Genomic DNA, 21,513 nt, shown 5'->3' with positions numbered 1-21,513 from the left:
GTATTATCAGCCACATCGAGGTCTGCAGAGCCTCACTCTCCTAGCTTTCTCCTAAACACACATTCTCTCTCTCTTATTTTAAACTTTCAAATGCCAACTAAAATGTTGCTAAATCGAATTTCACAGTCTCACTTCTGTACTTCACCTCAGCAGTTACTATGACCTGAAAATGATCAGCAACATGATTTAAAAACCTATCACTATCAATCCATCAAGAAATAAACTTCTGAAGAAAATCTAGTTTTGGTAAAATTCTGGTAAGAGGAAGAACACAACTAAAAGTCACTAATCTAACTCACTAAACCTGCCCCGCCGCCAATGCCGAAAAGTTTTAATATCGGTTCATAAGCCAACGTGTAATATGGGAGAAACAATAAAACGATCCCATTAATTTTTTTATCACACAGTCGGAACCATTTTCAGAAACAGAACTGAAATTTTAATGATCAAATTTTATTTGGTAAATTGAAAAAGTATTCATGGGAGAAGGCCGTATTAGGACACAGGGTTTCTTTCTGGCGTAATGAAAACATTCTAGAATTAGATAGTGCTGTTGGTTGCATACATACCCTTATGAATATACTAAAAAAACACTGAATTGCACACTTTAAAAAACGGTTAATTTTATGGTGTGTGAATTATATCTTTACAAAAAAAAATTGTTTCTCAACTCCAAAAATATTATTCAATAAAAAGTTATTAATCTCTCCCCAAAACAAAATGATAAATGACTGAATCTCACATAACTCAAGTCTATTATGAGGCTAAAATACAAGTTCAGATAAAATGTATTTTGGTAAAATTACATGTCCTTAATTTCAAGAGAAGTCTATTTACATATATACATACATATATTTTAAAGTATTAGGGCTGTTAAGAAAAACAAGAGAGATAAACCATCCACCAGAAGTAGTTAATGTGTGTTTTTCTGAGAGATTCGTTTCAGTTTACTTTCTTTCAAACCATAAAAAAGTTACACAATAGATTCATGTGGGAAAATCTAGCTGTTTAAAATAATCCCTTTCTTTTCTGAAAAAAGGTAAGTGTTTTAAACTTTCTTATATTCACTTTCTGGCTCAAGTAGGTTGATTTCAAATATATGAAATGATATACGTCGTTGTTGTTGTGTGCGTCAAGTCAATTTTGACTCATAGTGACACTATAGGACAGAGGAGAAATGCCCCATAGGGTTTTCTAGGCTGTAATCTTTCCGGGAGCGGATCATCAGGTCTCTCTCCTGTGGAGTTGTTGGGTGGGTTCCAACCACTAACTTTTTGGTTAGCAGCTTAATGCTTAACCACTGCACCACCAGGGTTCCTTATGAAATGATATATATTTACCTAGAATTTTGTGGGACGCACATTAATTTGACTGTTTGAGCATCTGGAATTTTATGACTGCTGAAGTTGGTTGTGCGGTAAGGAAGTTCCACTTTTCAAACCCACCAGAGGACAGGATCGCAGAATAAATACAGAGAATTCCCAGCTGGAAGGGAAGTAGGAGGTCCTGTAAGCTAACCTCCTCCCTTTGCTCATGAAGACACAGGGAGGTGGAGAGCTGCCCAAAGTCACGCGGCTGATCACCGGCAGCGCCAGGACTGCTGCCACCTTCCAGCCCCGCGTCTTCACACCACAGCACACTGAGCACCGAGGTGACCCTCACCTCAGGCCTGTGCCCACTCCACTGGCGGTTGTTTCAGGGGGCAGTTTGCAAAGTGGTTATGGACATGTGCTTTCAAATCAAACAGATCTGGTCTAGAATCATGACTCTGCCATTATCCAAGCTGTGTGACCTTGGACAAGTGACTTAAGTGCTCTGAAACTCAGGTGACTCGCTGTCTGGGGTGAAAAGTAAGGGTAAGTAACAGAACGTACCTCACAGAGTCACTGAGGAGTAAATGAGACCTGGTCGTGGACCACAGACGTCAAGTGCAGCAGCCTTCTCGCCCTTACGATCTAGACAGATTCCCCCCAAGACGTCTGCACATCTCTACCTGTTACCCGTTGCCACTGAGCTGATTCCGACTCAAAGTGGTCCCACGTGACAGAGCAGAACTTCCCCATATGGTTTCCTAGGCTGTAATCTTTCCGGGAGCAGAGTGCCAGGTCTCTGCCCCACAGAGCCACTGGGTGGGTTTGAACCACCGACCTTTTGGTTAGCAGCCAAGAGCTTCACCAGTGAGCCACCAAGGCTCCCCTGCAAATTTCGAAGGGTTTAAAATCACATGGCCACCTGTATCCTTGGTTTTCTTCTTCCTGGGTTCTTGTTCTCAAATTATGGCCATTTTTTTTAAAGCCTCCCTCCCCTGGTATTAACCCAAACGTAGAACTCAAACTCTTCCTTTCATTTCTACAATATCCCAGAATATTAACAGTGGCAGAAGCAGCAACCCGTTCAGTTCTGTATGTGTCCAGCCTACTTTACTGAAGGTGTGGGGAAGCCGAAGAACTTGCTGCAGCCCAGCAAACACCGTCAGACTGAAGACGAGGTACAGAGAGGTGGAGAATTGCCCAAAGTCACACAGGAGATCAGTGGCAGTGCCAGGACTCCAGCCCCCTTCCAGCCCAGCGTTCTTTCCACTATAGTGCACTGAGCACTCAAGGGGCCGCCAACGGCGGCCAAAACGTCCTCTAGGCACCCCATGCAGGTCATGGAGGCCCAGGTGTAGACTGGCAAAGAGAGGGTAAACTGAGGACCCTGTGCTGAATTGTCAAAGAGCGCTGGTGGTGCAACAGTTAAGTGCTCAGCTGCTAACTGAAAAGTTGGGGCTTTGAACCCACCCAGTGGCTTGGTGGGACAAAGTCCTGGTGCGATTAATTACTTTTGTGTGTGGCCTTTCTAGCCCTGTCCTGTAACTCCCACCCAGGTGATTGTGTGATAGGGTAATTGTGGCCTATCAAGGGGATTGGTCAGTTTTGCCCTAAAAGAGAGCCAATTCTAGAGCAGAGAGGAGGAGTCCCCCACCTCCAAGGAAGGAGAGACCAGCAGGAGAGACCTGGCAGCCGGAGACGGCATGGTTGGCTTCCCGGCCCCCAGAGAGAGAAGGCTGAGTGCCTTTGGGCAGAGACGCAGGGCCAGAGAGAGGTGTGCGTGCAGCTGGGAAGAGGCTGTCCTGATGGAAGAACTGTATCCTGAGTGTTCCTGAGCCTGAATTGTAATTTGTTACTTCCCTAATAAACCCCATAATCATGAGTATGGTCTGTGAGTTCTGTGTGGCTATTGCAATGAATTACCGAACTCAGCAGAGATGTAGGGAGTGCTGTGGGGGGGACAATTGGTGTCAGAATTGATAAAAATGGTAGAGACAGGAGGCATGCCTGACTCTACCGCATAGGAATCAGTCTTGGGTTGTTGATCTTGGTTCTCCTTCCCCCTTGTGAACTTAGAGGAGGTCAGACATTGCCCCCAAGCCGTTTTCACACCTGGCAATCCACTTCCATGAAGATTATAGCCTAGAAAACCCTATGGGGAAGTTATACTCTATTACATGGGTCGGTATGAGTAGAAACTGACTCGATGGCACCTAAAGACAACAATGAATTTTCAATCTGTAACGGCCAGCAGAGACCAAGTATTCAAAATGTGCTCAGTGCTGCAGACCAGGTGATCCCTGCATGGCTGCCAGGTATCTATGGGTAGAGGCAGAATACCTATAAGCCTCACAACTTGATTTACGTTTCTTAAGAAGAAAAGACAAGGTTTAAAGATTATCTCAGGGCAATAGTTTGGGGTGTTCATTCAGCCTCAACGGCTCCAGAAGTTCTAGATTTCACTGAGAATTTGAAATTCTGTTCCATTCCCCTCCCTGCTTTTCATCAGGATTCTTCCACAAACTCTTAGATCAAAACATTCTGTAATGGTAGCTGGGCACCATCTAGTTCTTCTGGTCTCATGGCAAAGGAGGCAGATGTTCATAATGACAGCATTTTATCCTCTGATTTCTGACTCTCCTTCTTCCTCTGCTACTCCAGGTGATTGGAGACCTACTGTTGTAGCTTGGATGGATGCTTAAAGCTTTAAAGACCCCAAGCGCTACACAGATAATCTTCAAACCTTAAACCTCAAACCAAAACCTGTCCTGGAAGTTGGCTCTGAACCAAACAACAGTTTACCCTAATTAGTAACGTATATCTTCTTTGAGCATTGTGCTTTTTGAAAGATTTAATTATGTGGGATCACACTGACAACAGCATCTTGAAAGTCTGAATGGGTGCTTAGAAGGCAGTGTCTTTACGTTAATGGTGGTGGAATAATTTGGAAAAGGATATCAATAATGGTAGCACAACTTGAAAAATGTAAACAATGTCACTGACTTGTACATGTGGAAATTGTTGAAACACTGTATCCTTTCCTGTGTCTATTTTCACAAAAATAAAATTAAAATTAAAAAAAGAGTAAAGGGGAAAAAAAAGAAGAAATCAAAAGAAAAGAAAAAAGAAACCATTCCTACACAATAGAAATGTACCTTTTTGATTTATTGCTTGTTCTTGGTCTGTATTCATGTGATTCATCCTCAATACCATTTTGCCTTTTATACCAGTCAAATAACGTACGAAGAATGGAAGGTAGGCAGTACTCAGACAGGGAACTCATTGAGCTGATGACCTATGGAGAAAAACATAGTTGATTAAAAGGTTTGGGTGGCACTGCCCATTACTGAGAAACTTTCAACTTTACAAACAGCTCCAAGTGACATTCACAAAATTTTCTTATTTATCACAGTCCCTTATTTAATATTCTTTATTAGTATATTCCCAAGAAGCTTTGATGCCACAATAGTTAAGCTCAGCTGCAAACCTGAACGGTTGGTGGTTCGAACCCACTAGCAGCTCAGTGGGAGAAAGACCTGGTGATCTGGTTCCATAAAGATTACAGCCAAGAAAACCCTCTGGGGCAGTTCTACTGTGTCACACGAGGTTGCTGTGAGTTGGAATCTACTTGATGGCAACCAACAACAACAAGAAGAACCCAAGATTCTTAATATTGACAAATGTTTCTCATATAATAATAATTTTGTGGTTCAAGAAAATTAATTACTTTGATTCCCTATCATTGTAGAAATCAGATGTTAATTACAGACAGGTGATCCATAGAATCACAAAGAAATTATTTTCCCACAGCATCTAGTACAGGACCTTGTACTTCTTCCCCATTGTTGCTGAGTTCATTCCAACTCATAGCGACACTATAGGACAGAGCAGAACTGCTCCACAGGGTTTCCAAGGCTGTACACCTTTACGGGCCCCTGTGCATCTGTCAGTTTGCCCTACTGTGGGGGCTTGCATGTTGCTGTGATGCTAGAAGCTATGCCACCACTATTCAAATACCAGCAAGGTCACCCATGGCAGACAGGTTTCAGCTGAGCTTCCAGACTAAGACTAGGAAGAAGGGTCTGGTGGTCTACTTCTGCAAACAATTATCCAGTGAAAACCTTATGAATAGCAGCAGGACACTGTTTGATATAGTGCCGGAAGATGAGCCCCTCAGGTTGGAAGGCACTCAAAATACGACTGGGGAAGAGTTGCCTCCTCCAAGTAGAGTCAACCTTAATGACGTGGATGGAGTAAAGCTTTTGGGACCTTTATTTGCTGATGTAGCACAACTCAAAATGAGAAGAAACAGCTGCAAACATCCATTAATAATCGAAACATGGAATGTACGAAGTATGAATCTAGGAAAATTAGAAATCATCAAAAATGAAATGGAATGCATAAACATCGATATCCTAGGCATTAGTGAGCTGAAATGGACTGGTATTGGCCATTTTGAACCAGAGAATCACATGGTCTCCTATGCTGGGAATGAGAAATTGAAGACGAATAGCGTTGGATTCATCATCAAAAAGAACTTTTCAAGATCTATCCTGAAGTACAGCTGCTTAGTGTCTGTTAGTGATAGGATAATATCCATGAGCCTACAAGGAAGACCAGTTAATATGACTATTATTCAAATTTATGCACCAACCACTAAGGCCAAAGATGAAGAAACTGAAGATTTTACTAATTTACTGCAGTCTGAAATTGATCGAACATGCAATCAGGATGCATTGATAATTACTGGTGATTGGAGACAAAGAAGAAGGACTGGTAGTTGGAAAATACGGCCTTGGTGATAGAAACGATGCTGAAGATCGCATGATAGAATTTTGCAAGACCAACGACTTCTTCATTGCAAATACCTTTTTTCAACAATATAAACAGCGACTATACACGTGGACCTCACCAGATGGAATACACAGAAATCAAATCAACTACATCTGTGGAAAGAGACGATGGAAAAGCTCAATATCATCAGTCAGAAAAAGACCAGGGGCTGACTGTGGAACAGATCATCAATTGCTCACATGCAAGTTCAAGTTGAAGCTGAAGAAAATTAGAACAAGTCCACAAGAGCCAAAGTACAACCTTGAGCATATCCCATCTGAATTTAGAAACCATCTCAAGAATAGATTTGACGTGTTGAACACTAATGACCGAAGACCAGCCAAGTTGTGGAATGACATCAAGGACATCATAGATGAAGAAAGCAAGAGGTCATTAAAAGAACGGAAAGAAAGAAAACACCAAAATGGATGTCAAAAGAGACTCTGAAAGTTGCCCTTGAATGTCGAGTAGCTAAAGCGAAAGGAAGAAATGATGAAGTAAAAGAGCTGAACAGAAGATTTCAAAGGGCGTCTCGAGAAGACAAAGTAAACTATTATAATGACATGTGCAAAGACCTGGAGATAGAAAACCAAAAGGGAAGAACACGCTTGGCATTTTTCAAGCTGAAAGAATTGAAGAAAAAATTCAGGCCTCGAGTTGCAACACTGAAGGGTTCCTACTTATCCAATCTGTAAATAATCCAAGAAGCTGGACTATATGAAGAACAGGGCATCAGGATTGGAGGAAGACTCATTAATAACCTTCATTATGCAGATGACACACTCTTCCTTGCTGAAACTGAAGAGGACTTGAAGCACTTACTGATGAAGATCAAAGACCACAGCCTTCAGTATGGATTACACCTCAACATAAAGAAAACAAAAATCCTCACAACTGGACCAATAAGCAACATCATTACAAATGGCGAAAAGATTGAAGTTGTCAAGGATTTCATTTTACTGAGATCCACAACCAATACCCGTGGAAGAAGCAGTCAAGAAATCAAAGAACGCATTGCACTGGGCAAACCTGTTGCAAAAGACTTCTTTAAAGTGTTGAAAAGCAAAGATGTCACCTTGAAGACTAAGGTGTGCCTGACCCAAGCCCTGGTGTTTTCAATTGCCTTATATGCATGTGAAAGCTGGACGATGAATAAAGAAGATCGAAGAAGAACTGACACCTTTGAGCTGTGGTGCTGGTGAAGAATATTGAATATACAATGGACTGCCAAAAGAACGAACAGGTCTGTCTTGGGAGAAGTACAGCCAGAATGCTCCTTAGAAGCAACGATGGCGAGACTATGTCTCACATATTTTGGACATGTTATCAGGAGGGATCAGTCCCTGGAGAAGGACATCATGCTTCGTAGAGGGTCAGCGAAAGAGAGGAAGACCCTCAACAAGACGGATCGACACACAGGCTGCAACAATGGGCTTAAGCATAACAACGATTATGAGGATGGTGCAGGACTGGGCAGTTTTTCGTTCTGTTGTACATAGGGTCGCTATGAGTCGGAACCGACTCAACAGCACCTAACAACAACATCTTTACAGAAGCCAACTGCCACATCTTCTCCCTCATAGTGGCTGGTGGGTTCAAACCGCTGACCTTTCCGTTAGCAGCGGAGTGCTTAATCTCTGCGCCATTAGGGCTCCTTTGTACTTCACAGGTCCTCAAAAATAGTTGTGGTCTGAGTAAACGTATTAACTAATATAATTGCATTGATTGTTCAGGTGAAATCAGCAAATCTATTCCTTAAACAAATAACCTAAGTGGTAATATTGTGTACAGTTTCTGCCAATAATTGAGGTGTGTCCTGAATTAGACTCAAGATTTGAATAGGTAGCAATAATGTACCATGTATTACATTTACTGCATGGACTTAGAAGACCTTATATAACTACAAAAGGCAAATTTGTCCCTCTTCTTTAAACACCAAACAGGCCTTTGATAGGCCAGTTATTCTCATTTCCTTTCCAGGAAAGGTTCCTGATCTTTTGTTGTTGTTGTTGGATGCCATTGAGTCAACTGTGACTCATAGTGACCCCATGCGACAGTAGAACCGCCCCATAAGGTTTTCTAGGTTGTCATCTTTACAGGAACAGATCGTCAGGTCTTTGCTCCAAGGAGCTGCTGAGGGGTTTGAACCATCGACATTTCAGGTCGCAGCTGAGAGCTTAACCATTGCGCCACCAGGGCTCCTTTCATCTTTCACTAACCACCACAAAAAATGAGTCTCGACCCACACCTCTTGCCGTATGCAAACAGTAACTCAAAAAAGATTATGAACCTAAGTATGAGCCTGAAAACGATGAAAACGCTAAAGAAAACAGGAGAAAATCTTGGGCATTTTGAGTCACAATTTCTTAGCTATGACACCAAAAGCAAAACCCATGACAAAAAAATTGATGTGTTGGACTTTACCAAAATTAAAAACTTCTGCTGTTAGAAAGATACTGTTAAAAAAAAAGAGTTGAAAAGATAAGCAACCAACTGGGAGAAAATATCTGCAAAACACGTATATGACTAAGGTCTTGTAACCGTAATGTATAAAAACCACAATCAGTTGGGTTTTCATCATCTAATTAACTAATAAAAAAACCTGAAACTTGTTGCTGTTGAGTCAATTCTGGCTCATAGCGACCCTATAGGACAGAGTAGAACTGCCCCACAGAGATTTCAAGGCTGTAATCTTTAAGGGAGCAGATCACCAGGTCTTTCTCCCCCAGAGCAGCTGGTGGGTTCAAACAGCCGACCTTCTGGTTAGCAGCTGCGTGCTTAACCACTGTGCTACCAGGGCTCCTTTAACTAACAACAAAAGCAAATATAATACCCCGTGCTGACGAGATAGCAATAAAATGGACATGTTCATACATTGCTGATAAAATAAAAATTTGGCATAACACATCTGGAAAGTAATTGGGAAATACATACCAAGAACCTAATAAAAATGATTCTCAGTTGGCCCACTCTTACGGATTTCTCTCGAGTACATAGAGACGAGCAAGGATGTTCAGGGTATCATAACTTCCTAACCAAACCATGGAAACAACCTACTGTGGTTTTACGCAAATAATGAGTGTCTTCTGTTTGTTTCCCAACCTCGCCCTCCCTCCACGAGGTATTCTCATAAGCGCTGCTATGCCAATTGTTTTTAACATGTTGCTGTAAAAAATTAGCATAGCACGCTTATGTGGGGGAAGGCAAACATAGAAGGCACTTGTTTTTTTGCGTAAAATACAATAAATGTGCAAGGATATGTAAATGCCCCTATAAACTGTGGTACATCCATTTCCTGTAGACTATGAAGGAAACCTGGAGCCCTGGTGGCACAGTGGTTAAGAACTTGGCTGCTAATCACAAAGGTCAGCAGTTCGAATCCACCAGCTGCTCCTTGGAAAACCTATGGGGCAGTTCTACTCTGTCCTATAGGGTCGCTGTGAGTCGCAATCAACTTGATGGCAACACTTTTTTTTTGTATTTAGGAAACCATTAAAATCACCTTTCAAAAATATTTAATGACATGAAATGTTCATGATACTCTAAATCACAAAGGAGTGAGAAACCGTTTAGCTGGTAAGATCTTATTTTAGTATAACCCAAGCCAAACCCACTGCTGTCTAGTCAATTCTGGCTCATAGCGACCCTATTGGACAGAGAAGAACTGTCACACAGGGTTTCCAAGGCTGTGACCTTTACAAAGAAGTCCTGGTGCACAGTGCTTAAGTGCTTGGCTGCTAACCAGCATATTGGTGGTTTGAATCCACCAGCCGCTCCAAGGGAGAAAGACCTGGCAGTCTGCTTCCGTAAAGATTAAACCAAAAACCAAACCCATTGCCACCGATCAATTCCAACTCATAGCGACCCTACAGGACAGAGTAGAACTGCACCATAGGGTTTCCAAGGAGTGGCTGGTGGATTCGAACTGCTGACCTTTTGGTTAGCAGCTGAGCTCTTAAGCACTGCACCACCAGGGCTCCCGGTAAAGAATACAGTCTAGAAAACCCTATGGGGCAGTTCTACTCTGTCCTACAGGGTCATTATGAGTTGGAATCGACTCAAAGATAATGGGTGTTTTAAATCGTTATGGAAGCAAACTGCCACATCTTTCTCTCATGGAGTGGTTGGTGGGTTCGAAACGCCAGCCTTTCAGTTAGCTGCTGAGCGCTTAACCACTGCACAACCAGGGCTCCTCAACTTGGTATAGATACCACATAAATATGCATATACATAAAGTAAGACCAGGAGGGAATATACCAAGATATTAATAGTGTTTGTAAGTGGGTGGTGGAATTATGTGTGGTTTTTATTTCCATTCTATGTTGGGTGTGTCATTTTAACCAGGAAGTACATTACTGTCCTAATCAGAAAAATTCTGGTCAGCAAAATCGTCTTTGTCATGATGGAAGACACAGTGTTAGACTATAGGCCAGAGAATATGACTCACAGTGACTCCATGTGTGTCAGAGAAGAGCTGTGCTCCACAGGGTTATCAATGGCTGATTTTTGGAAGTAGATTGCCAGGCCCTTCTTCCGAAGCACGCCTAGGTGAACTCAAACCACCAACCTCGCGAGTTAACTGTCTGCACCTCCCAGGAACCCCCAGACCACAGACCGAGAGAGGTAACTGACTTTATGGGAATGAATTTATGAACCTGGGCTTCACCAGCATCATCTTTCAGTGGATTAATTCAATTCATTGCAGTGCTTGGGAAATAGTAACCCGCTGCTCGAGTCGATCCTGACTCACAGCAACCCCGTGTGCTGCAGAGTAGAACTGTGCTCCATAGGGTTTTCTTGGCTGTTGTCTTTAGGAAAGTGGATCACCAGGCCTTTCTTCTGCGGAGCTGCTGGGTGGGCTCTAGCCGCCAACCTTTAGGTTAGCAACTGACCGCAAACCGCTGGTGTCACCCACGGATCTTGGTTGCTTACATGCTAATCAGGCACCATCACAGGTGACAGAGGAAAAGGAATACAAATAGTCCACCGTAACCTGCCTTCGGGGAGCTCAGCGCCTAGCTGGGGAGCAGACAGACGCACAAAAAGGAGCTACTGACGTGCGCCATTATGTGGTCAGGTGGAGCGGGGGATCTAAACAGGCTAAGCTCCACTAGTGATTCAAGACGCACACTGACACCAGGGCTTCCGGGTCACTAGAGGGAAGGAGGGGGCGGGGGAGTTCAGGAGACATTAAGGCAGGATTTTATCTGGGCCTTTTCAGAAGGTGTAGAAGCTTGAGATGAGAGTTGCTGAAGAGGAAAATTAATAACAGACGTCTTACCTGGGTTTTAAGGTTTTTCTTATCCACAAAACCAAATATTAACCTAAGAAGCCTGACCCAAACTACACAAGTATTGATTTAGGTTCTGCCAGGAGCTGCTCTATAGCAATGTAATTCTGTCTTGGCGCAGTGGTTAAGAGCTTGGCTGCTGACCAAAAAGTCGGCAGTTCTAATCCCCCAGCCGCTCCCTGGAAACCCTGTGGGGCAGTTCTACTCTGTCCTACAGGGTCACTATGAGTTGGAATCGACAGCACTGGTTTTTTTCTTTCTTTCTTTCTTTTTTTAATTGTACTTCAGGTGAAGGCTTACAGAACAAAATAGTTTCTCATTAAACAGTTAGTACACGTTGCCCTATGACAATGGTTAACAACCTCACAACACATCAACAAGCCCTGGGCTTTTTTGGTCTGTTAGCAAAGGACAGTCACAACAAAACCACTGCCTCCTGATTTAATGACAGAGACTCTAGGCTCTCCTGATTTAAACCTCAAAAAGATATGGAAGCAGGTGGGTGGAGGGCCAGAGACCACCCTGTGACCTGATATCAATGGGTTTCAGTAAAGGGGGAAGGCAGGGTTCCATCAATCACATTAAGATCAGCCAGTGGGTGGTCTTCTATTCTTCTCCCTCCTTTTCCCTCTATCAGCCTCATTGTAACCAGCCTACTTAGAGCCATTTGCATTTTTTGGGGGGGAATTAGAATGGTCTCCTTATAATGCATATGAAGCCCTGGTGGCACACTGGTTAAATCTCTCAGCTGCTAACCACAAAGTCAGTGGTTCGAAACCACCAGCAGCTCTGCAGAAGAAAGATGTGGCAGCCTGCTCTGTAAAGACTTACAGCCTTGGAAACCCTATGGGGTCGCTATCAGTTGGAATTGACTCGACGGCAGTGGGTCTGAGTTTGGTTTTATACGCACGTAGAATAACTGCTCAGAAGAAACCTTATGATTCAATTTCTTTGAGTTTTGATTTTTAACAGAGTCAAGAGAAAAGTAAGCAAAGACCCCAGGTAGGAAAGCCTGAACAACGAAGGTGCAAAATAACGGTCTGTCGATGAGGACTGTAAGGGTTACTGTGAGAAGGGTTTCCAGCCAACTGAGAGGAAGTACTGGCTGGTGCGGAAGCTCTGGTATACCAGAGCGGAGGGAAATAACGTGAAAAGTTCAAGTTGGAACTAAATCTTTGTAGCAGCCACAGAGTCAGCCCGTTCCTACGCCATCCCCACGACCAGTTGCAGAATACACCACTGTGATCCATAGGGTTTTCATTGGCTGATTACCAGAAGTAGATTGTCAGGCCTTTCTTCCTAGTCCGTCTCCATCTGGAAGCTCCGCTGAAACCTGTTGAGCATCATAGCACCACGAAAGCCTCCACTGACAGATGGGTGGCGGCTGTGCATGAGGTGTGCTGGCTGGGAATCGAACCTGGGTCTCCTGCACAGAAGGCAAAAATTCTACCACTGACCCACCACTGCTCTCCTTCAGGTGTTACAGGAGGTTAATTATGTCCCCCCCATACTGATGAATGAATTTACCAGAAAACGGAAAAGCCCCTGAAGATTTTTGAATAGGGAACTAAACCCGTTGCCGTAGAGTAGATTCTGACTCCTAGTGACCCTAGAGGACAGAGCAGAACTGCCACATGGGGTTTTCTTGGCTGTAATCTTTAGGGAAGTAGATAGCCAGATCTTTGTTACACGGAGCCGCCAACCTTTCGGTCAGCAGTAACCAGTGCGCCACCAGGGCTCCTTCCATTATTCACTGTTGTTATTAGGTGACCCTATGTACAACAGAACAAAATGTTGCTTGGTCCTGTACCATCCTCACAACTGTTGCTGTGTTTGAGCCCATTTTTGCAGCCACTGTATCAATCCATATCATTAAGGGTCTTCATCTTTTTTTGCTGACTCTCTGCTTTACCAAGCATGATGTCCTTCTCCAGGGACTGGTCCCTCCTGATAAAATGTCCAAAGTATTGAGCTATAAAGGAGACATGAGCTGGTGTTTGCCTCCTAAACATCTCTGGACATAGCACATCATATGCACATAGATATAACCCACACTCTCTATAGAACGTCAACTAACCAACCAACCAACCAATCCCATTGCCGACGAGTCAACTCAGACTCATAGCGACCCTACGGGACAGAGAAGAACTGCCCCACGGGGTTTCCAAAGAGCGGCTCGAACTGTCAACCTTTCGGTTAGCAGCCAAACGCTTAACCACTTGTGCCACCAGAACGTCAACAGTGCTCCCCAAACCTCAGCTATAGTAATTTTATCTACCCATTAAAAAGCCACCCTGAAGCCATTCTTGGTGTGACATCGGCTGCGCGTACGTTCCACAGCACGTAGACTGAGACCATCTTAGAAAGGCCTAAAGGTCAGTAGGGGTGGATGGATGTGTGTGTTTTTTCCATCGTTCTGTTACTGCCCATCTGAGCCTAGGCATCCAGGAAGGAAGGGTGGAATCTGCAAAGACCTGGCCCTCAAAGCTCAGGAAGGGAGGAAGGCCTAGCTGGCTCCTTGGTTACTCAACTCCTTGACTTACAGGAAGCCAGTCCAATGGTGAGATGAATTCCAGCTCTGTGCTGCTGCTGAGAGCGGGTGGACTCACTTACAAAGATGCTCTTGTTGCATGTAAATGAGGATATTCTTCCCTCATAGATGAGCTAGGTCCTTGTAGCATGAGGGGATGGAACGCACTGGATCACACCACTATTTCATTCTAGTGTTTTCTTTTTTGGGGGGTGGTGGTGTAGGGGGATACTGAACGCAGTTTGTAAATGTTTATTTTGGCATTTTTATGTATAAACAGGCTGAAAGAGACTGTCCTTTATGCTGGAGCTAAGACATTAATTCTTCATAAAAAGCATTTTATTATACTTGCTAAATGCAAAGAGGGAAACTTCATGCATAAATATTGGACTAATTACTCAAGAGGACGCAACCATATTTTATAGTACTAAGGCTGACTTGTCAAGAGTGGTGCATTCAAGAAATAATTTTAAAGTAAGTCCACTGATGGTTTGATTTCTCAAACTAGTTCAAAGTGCAGGCCAGGGTACTCTCTATAACACCACAAAATACTGACCGATTAAATTAAAACACATTTTTTACTACATCCCATATAGTCTTGTTGCTAGACTGCAGTATTTGGTGAGTAATGGCAGAAACCAATGGCTTAAGACTGATTTATTACAAAAAGTTAACATTACAAAAATTCTACACCTTAAATACATGTTTCCTGCGAATTCAGAAAACAGCATCGTTATTTGATTTTAGCATCTTGGCCCACTTTACAGAATACACTGTTCCACTGGAGAATAATTTTAAGAATGAAAGAATAACACTAATATAAATCTAATGCCAGTTGATTTTTTAAAATTCCTAATTGCTTATATTTTTCACTGGAGCCCAAAATAGTATAGTGGTTAAAGCACTTGGCTGGCGGTCAAAAGGTTGGCTGTCGGAACTCACCACCGCTCTGCAGGAGAAAGATACGGCAGTTGGCTTCAGTAAAGATCACAGCATTGGAAGTCTTATGGGGCAGTTCTACTCTGTCCTGTGGGGTTGCTGTGAGTTGGAATGGACTTGACGGCAATGGGTTTATATTTTTCATTTATACATTTTGAATAGATTTTCATAGAATTGTAGCATTAGAATCATGGTTGAAACACTAGATTTGCACCTGTTTCTTAGGAAGATTATTGTAGCTCTTTTATAGACAGATAGATTTGTTTTACTGTGCATTTCCTGTTCATAGAGAGCATTGTTTTTTAACTTATTAAGAAACTAAAGGGCCACAAAAGTACAAAACACATAATATCTAGAAGAAAACCCCAATTGAAGTTGCTAACAACGTTTGAGGAAATGATCTGGAACCTATAGAGCTGACACCAGTAAAGACTATAAGTCACACTGAACTGCAAACAGCTACAACTCAGAGTAATGTTTGCTGAACCACGCATGTGATCACCGTGCCTTCACCCACAATGACGTCATAATGTCACCAGTGCCTTGGGGAGATCAGTCAGCCTTGGGCTCAAGTCACAGCTCTGCCTCTAACTAGTTGTTTGAGGCTGGCCATACCATCACTTCTCTGAAGCTCTGTTCTCATCTTAAACTGGCTCGGAGGATACTTACCTCACTGGGGACGTATAAGGACTAAATGAGAAGCTATAAAGTGTGTGGCTCACAAAAAAAACCTCAAAAACCTGTCAAATTCATTCTGCTTAACAGCAACCCATGTGTGTCAGAGCAGAACCGTGCTCCACAGGGTTTTCAATGGCTGATTTTTGGGAAGCAGATTGCCAGGCCTTTCTTCCTGGGTGCCTCTGGGTGGGTTGCAACTGTCAACCTTTTGGTTAACAGCTGAGCAATTAACGGCTGTGCCACCAGGGCTCCTTTAATATAGCATTACCCTCCTTGGTGCAGGACACTGTGAATTCCTCGAGCTCAGGAACTCTGCCCAGGTCTTTCATTCCCCACCTACAACCCCTGAACTTGCATTTCTGGTGAGTCAGGGAGCTCAGTAAATGTCTGTTGTGTTGACTGCAGTGGAATCTAGCATCTGTCCACCCTCTCTGTCCTTGGTGGATGTCTCATGTGTCCCTCCACATGCCCCAGTTGTGAGTCCTGGGGGTGGTCAGTCACAGAAAGGGATTGGGGCTCATGGTTGTTGTTGTCGTTGGGTGTTGCTGAGTTGATCATGACCCACAGCAACCCCAAGTGACAAAGCTGAACCACTCTACAGGGTTTCCCAGGCTGTGATCTTTACTGGAGCAGATCACCAGCCCTTTCTACCTCAGAGCTGCTGGGTGGGTTTGACCTTTCAGTTAGCAGCTGAGTGCTTAACCACTGCGCCATCAGGGCTCCTAGGCTAAGTTAATGACAGATGTCGATGACAGAAGTTTACTCATCAGAGCTGAGAAATGTTGCTTTCTAGGAATACTATAAACAAATCCAAACAAACAAAACCCACCTACCCCTCATCCAAGCACAAACTCTCAGGGCCTCAGTTAGCATCCTTGTAATTTAGTTTATGTTACCATGCTTTTCGAACTCCAAAAAACCCAAACCCATTGCCATTGAGTCAATTCCAACTCAGAGTGACTCTATAGTACAGAGTAGAACTGCCCCATAGGGTTTCCAAGGAGCAGCTGGTAGATTTGAACTACTGACCCTTCAGTTAGCAGCTGTAGCTGTTAAACACTGCGCCACCAGGGCTCCTTTCTAACTCCAGCAGGTGTAAATACAGTGGTTCCTGGCCTGCACCTTGCAAACACTTACTGCTGTTTTTAGGTGTCGTCGGGTCGATTCCGACTCATGGCGACCTCATGTGACAGAGTAGAGCTGCCCCATAGGGTTTCCTAGACTGCAATCTTCACGGGAGCAGATCACCAGGTCTTTCTCCCTTGGAGCCGCTGGTTGAGTTTGAACCTCCAACCTTTCGGTAAGCAGCCGAGAGCTGAACCGTTGCCCCACGGGTCTCCTTGGGCCTCCATTAGCATCCTTGTAATTTAGTTTATGTAACCACACTTTTATAACTCCAGCAGGTTTGAGTACAGTGCCTCCTGGCCTACACCTTTCAGACAGTTATACCTTGCAAATACTTACTGCACCTTGCACATCAAATGCCTGCCCTACATTAGACCCACAGGAGAAAGGTGGTAGATGCTCCCTGAGTTTGCTGCCAGCAGCAGCTTACTGCAAACCAAATGCGAAGGACCGTGAGGACAGCAAGTATTCCAGAACCAGGAAAGGGTATTAATAAAGCAATTGTATAGTGTGGAACTCACCCACGAGTCAGACTCTCAGGATGTCAACCGCCAGGGGAAAGAAGGCACTGAGGAAAGTATCAGTGAAAAATGGACGACACACCTGGCAGGCAGGTCAAGCTTTAAGCTCGATTCCCTTCTGTCTGAAAAGGCTCCATCAAACAGCCCTCACTGGACTTTGCTCTCCCGGCGATCATCCCATTACTCGTCCTTCTTCCGGCCAGCTTCTCAATCAGCGACGTACTCGTGATGATTCCTCTCTCTCCTCCCTGCTGACTCTCATCTTGATCCCTGAAACCTCATTTTTGTTTTTGCCAGGATACTGACACCTTATCTAACAGGTCAGCAGGGACAAACCCAGTGGTAAAACCAATGGCCTTTTTCTGCTCCCGGTTCCCTTGAAGTCTCTTGAGAAAATGACACTATTTAGCAGGAGCCCTGGTGGCCCAGCAGTTAAGTGCTTGGCTGCTAACTGAAAGGTCGGTAGTTCAAACCCACCCTGTGGCTCCATGGGAGAAAGACCTGGTGACCTGCTCCCATAAAGATTACAGCCTTGGAAACCCTATGGGGCAGTTCTACTGTGTCACATAGGGTCATGATGAACTGGAATCGACTCGGCGGCGTCTGACAACAATGCCACCACCAGGTTCCTCCTGAAATGCTTTCCTCCCGAGGACTCTATGAGACTATCCTGTCTTCTTTACCCTCCTACTTTCCCTTCTCACCAAAGTATATTAAGACAAAATATATAAGACAATTAATTCACCTGTGAAAAGCAAGACCTGAATTCTTGTTCTGGCAAAAGTCTTGTTTTTTGGGGGGCACAATCATAATTTACTCCTCAAAGAGGAAATAACTTACACTGATTGTAGGAAATCATTTGAAGAAACCAAGTAGAAGTAATGCTTCAATGGAAAAACATCATGCAGCTTACAACTGTTTGTCTCATGTAACTTATTGCACCTTTGCGGTGCTCTTGTTGTTGCTGTTAGGTGCCATTGCGTTGATGTAGATTCATAGTGACCTTGGGAGGTTAGACGTGAGCACCAACTTGTGAGGCCTTCCTTGGTGAAGAGATCGTAAAATAGAAAATGGGGGATTTTGTTTCTACAGCCAGCCTTTACATTTCTGGATCACACAAGTCTGGGCTTTAACAGCCAGGGAAAGTCCCTCTGGCTCCTGCGTTACAGGCAATTTCAAAACCGTATGGAAAACGTGTTCTCCAGGTGGTCTTTGTGTTGTTGTCAGGTGCCGTCTGGCCGACTTGGACTCTTAGTGACCTCATGTGACGGAGCAGAACTACCTCATAGGGCTTCCTAGGCTGTCATGTTTATAGGAAGGAGCCCTGGTAGCACAGTGGTTAGGTACTCAGTTGCTGCCTGAAAGGTCGGTGGTTTGAACCCACCGCTGCTCTGCGGGAGAAAGATGTGGCAGTCTGCTTCTGTAAAGTTCACAGCCTTGGAAACCCTGTGGGGCTGCTCTACTCTGTCCTATAGGGTTGCTATAAGTTGGAATTGACTCGACAGCGATGGGTTAATTTTTTTTTTATTAATATTTGCGGGAGCAGATTGCTAGGTCTTTCTCCCATGGAGCTGCTAGGTGGGTGTAAACCACCAACCCTTCCGTTAGCTGCCAAGAGCTTAACTACTGCACCACCAGGGCTCCTTGTGTTCTCCGTAAGACAGTAAAATCTGCCATATTAGATGAGTCCGGGATGCACGCAGCAGAGTTGTGTCTCTGACAGCGGCACCAGGCGATGTTTCTGAGGGAGAATGGCAGTTGTTCAGGGCAATACCACAAACACATCTCTGACGTTCTGTGACGTCCGGCTAGCCATCATTCTTAGACTAATCTGAAGCCTTCCTGAATCGGCTTACTCAGGCCTGTCAGACCCTGACCTCAGGTCTGTTCTGTTGATAGCTGGATGTCCTTTTACCAGCTGTCTCAGTTATCTCGTGCTGCTATAACAGAAATACCACAAACGGCTACCTTTAACAAACAGAAATTTATTTCCTCAGTTTACGAGGTCAGAAGTCCAAATTCAGGTTGCCAGCTCTAGAGGAAAGCTCTCTCTCTCTCCTCTGGCTCTGGGGGAAGGTCCTTGTCTCTTCAGCGTCTGTTGCTCGGTTCCTCGGAGATCTCCATGTGGCATGGCATCTATCTTCCCCAAACATTGCTCTCTTCTCTGTCCCAGTCTGCTCTTTGTATGTCTCAAAGGTGACTGGCTTAAAACACACCCTACACTGATATGGCCTCTCAACATAACAAAAAAAACCATTCCCCAATGAGATTAGAACCACAGGTATAAACTAAACCAAACCTGTTGCCATCAAGTCGATTCCGACTGATAGCGGCCCTACAGGACAGAGCAGAACTGCCCTATAGGGCTTCTAAGGAGTGGCTGGTGGATTTGAACTGCCAACCTTTTGGTTAGCAGCCAAGTGCTTAACCACTGTGCCACCGAAGCTCCACCACAGGTATAGGGGTCAGGATTTACAACACATATTTTTAGGGGACACAATTCAATCCATAACCCTAGTCCTCATCTATTTTCAAAGGACTTTCTTTGCATTTATTCTGTCTTAAGTTGTTTTATTCATGCATTATTTTCTCCACTAGAATCTAAGTTACTATACTGTTTTGAAATTACTGCTTAGATGGTTTCCCTCTCACAGATACATGGATTCTTGAAAAGCTACACCTTGTCTTAGGGTTTGTATCACCAGACCTTAGCACTGTGTCAAGTAAACAGTATTCTTGTTGTTGGGTGCTGTCTGACTCACAGTGACTGTCATGGTTAATGACAAGTGTCAACTTGGCTAGGCCATGATTCTCAGTGGTTTGGCAGACACTGGACTGGGTGCTCCTCTATAATGTGATACAATGTAATCACTTTCCATGATGTTATGTGATGTGAGCAGCCAATCAGTTGAAAGGGGAATTTCTTTGGGGGTGTGGCCTGCCTCCAGTATATAAATGGATGTTCTGGCAGAGCTTGCTCTCTCTTGACCCTGCACTCTTCTCATTTCCTGACCCCTGGTTCCTGGGACGTACGTCTGCAGAAGTCTCCGGCCTGCCACCTGACCTGCAGATTTTTGATTTGCCAACCCCCACAACCCCATGAGCCAGCAGAACCTTCAGCCTGATGCCTGACCTGCAGATTTTGGGTTTGTCAGCCCCCGCAACCCCATGAACCAGCAGAGGTCTTCAGCCTTTCGCTTGACCCATGGATTTGGGACTGCCAGCCCCCACAACTGTGTAAGGCATTTCCTTTAAGGAAATTTCTCTCTGTATATTTCTACATTCTTCACTGGCTTTGATCCTTTAGAGAACTCAGATGAAGACAGTGACCATATATGATAGAGTAGAACTGTCCCATAGGGTTTTCTAGGCTATAATCTTTACCAGAGCAGATTGCCAGGTCTTTTCTCCCGAGGAGCCGTTGGTGGGTTCGAACCACCAGCCTTTTGGTTAAATGAGTGATTAACCACTATGTCACCAGGGCTCCTTAAGTAAATAGTAGGTATTGAAAAAAAAAAGTTGGATAGAAACATGAATACATCCTAGTGCAGGAATCTGAGCATTACATAGTGCTGTTTATGTTCCAGGATATCATTAAATATTTTTAATGGAATTTCCTTTAAACTATCTTTTCTCAGCTTCTTTAATTCTGGTATACAAAGATTTAGGAAACAAATCAATTGAGGGCCTACTCATATCATTCCAGCTCCTTCCAGTTCAAATCAACAGACAGTGACTGAAAATTTACTACAAGCCATAATTGCTGATGCTGCAGGAACAGAGATAAACCAGGCCCAGTTCTTCAGACCACATATCCAGATCCTCTTTAAGGCCATTCATCAACATACCAAGAGTTACTGCCCAGCCTTTGCTTTTCGTTCATTTTGAAATAAATGAAACCCAGTATATGACATATATAACATATCATGTACTTGATCAAATTGGATGACACATATAACATATCATGTACTTGATCCAACTGGACGACACATATAACATAACACGTACTTGATCCAACTGGATGACACATATAACATATCACGTACTTGACCAAACTGGATGACACATATAACATATCACATACTTGATCAAACAGGACGACACATATAACATATCACGTACTTGATCAAACTGGGGGTCTTCTCCACGTTGTAGAGATTTTGTCAGTGGCTTTTCCTAGAGAGAGAAAAAATATACATATAAGAACGATTATTAGAGGCTCTTAACCTTTTATCAAGAATGGCCATTGTTGTTACTATTTTTCTCCCTTTATAGGACGAAGGAGTG

The 21,513-nt window shown here is 43.8% G+C and overlaps 1 protein-coding gene across 1 annotated transcript in view; it reads right to left on the bottom strand.

Moving 5' to 3' along the window:
- FRY (FRY microtubule binding protein) overlaps window positions 1-21,513 on the bottom strand; it is a 314,552-nt gene that overhangs the window by 213,967 nt on the left and 79,072 nt on the right. Inside the window, exons 3-4 of the mRNA XM_023740362.1 lie at window positions 21,349-21,402; window positions 4,466-4,605 (exon numbers count right to left, since the gene is read on the bottom strand). Of these exons, the coding sequence (XP_023596130.1) occupies window positions 4,466-4,605; window positions 21,349-21,402 (194 nt within the window). The remainder of the gene's footprint in view (window positions 1-4,465; window positions 4,606-21,348; window positions 21,403-21,513) is intronic.

Source organism: Trichechus manatus, unplaced genomic scaffold (assembly GCF_000243295.1).
Source record: "Trichechus manatus latirostris isolate Lorelei unplaced genomic scaffold, TriManLat1.0 scaffold00153, whole genome shotgun sequence".
In the NCBI taxonomy this organism is placed as follows: domain Eukaryota; kingdom Metazoa; phylum Chordata; class Mammalia; order Sirenia; family Trichechidae; genus Trichechus; species Trichechus manatus.
This window is presented reverse-complemented; position numbering and strand designations above follow the sequence as displayed.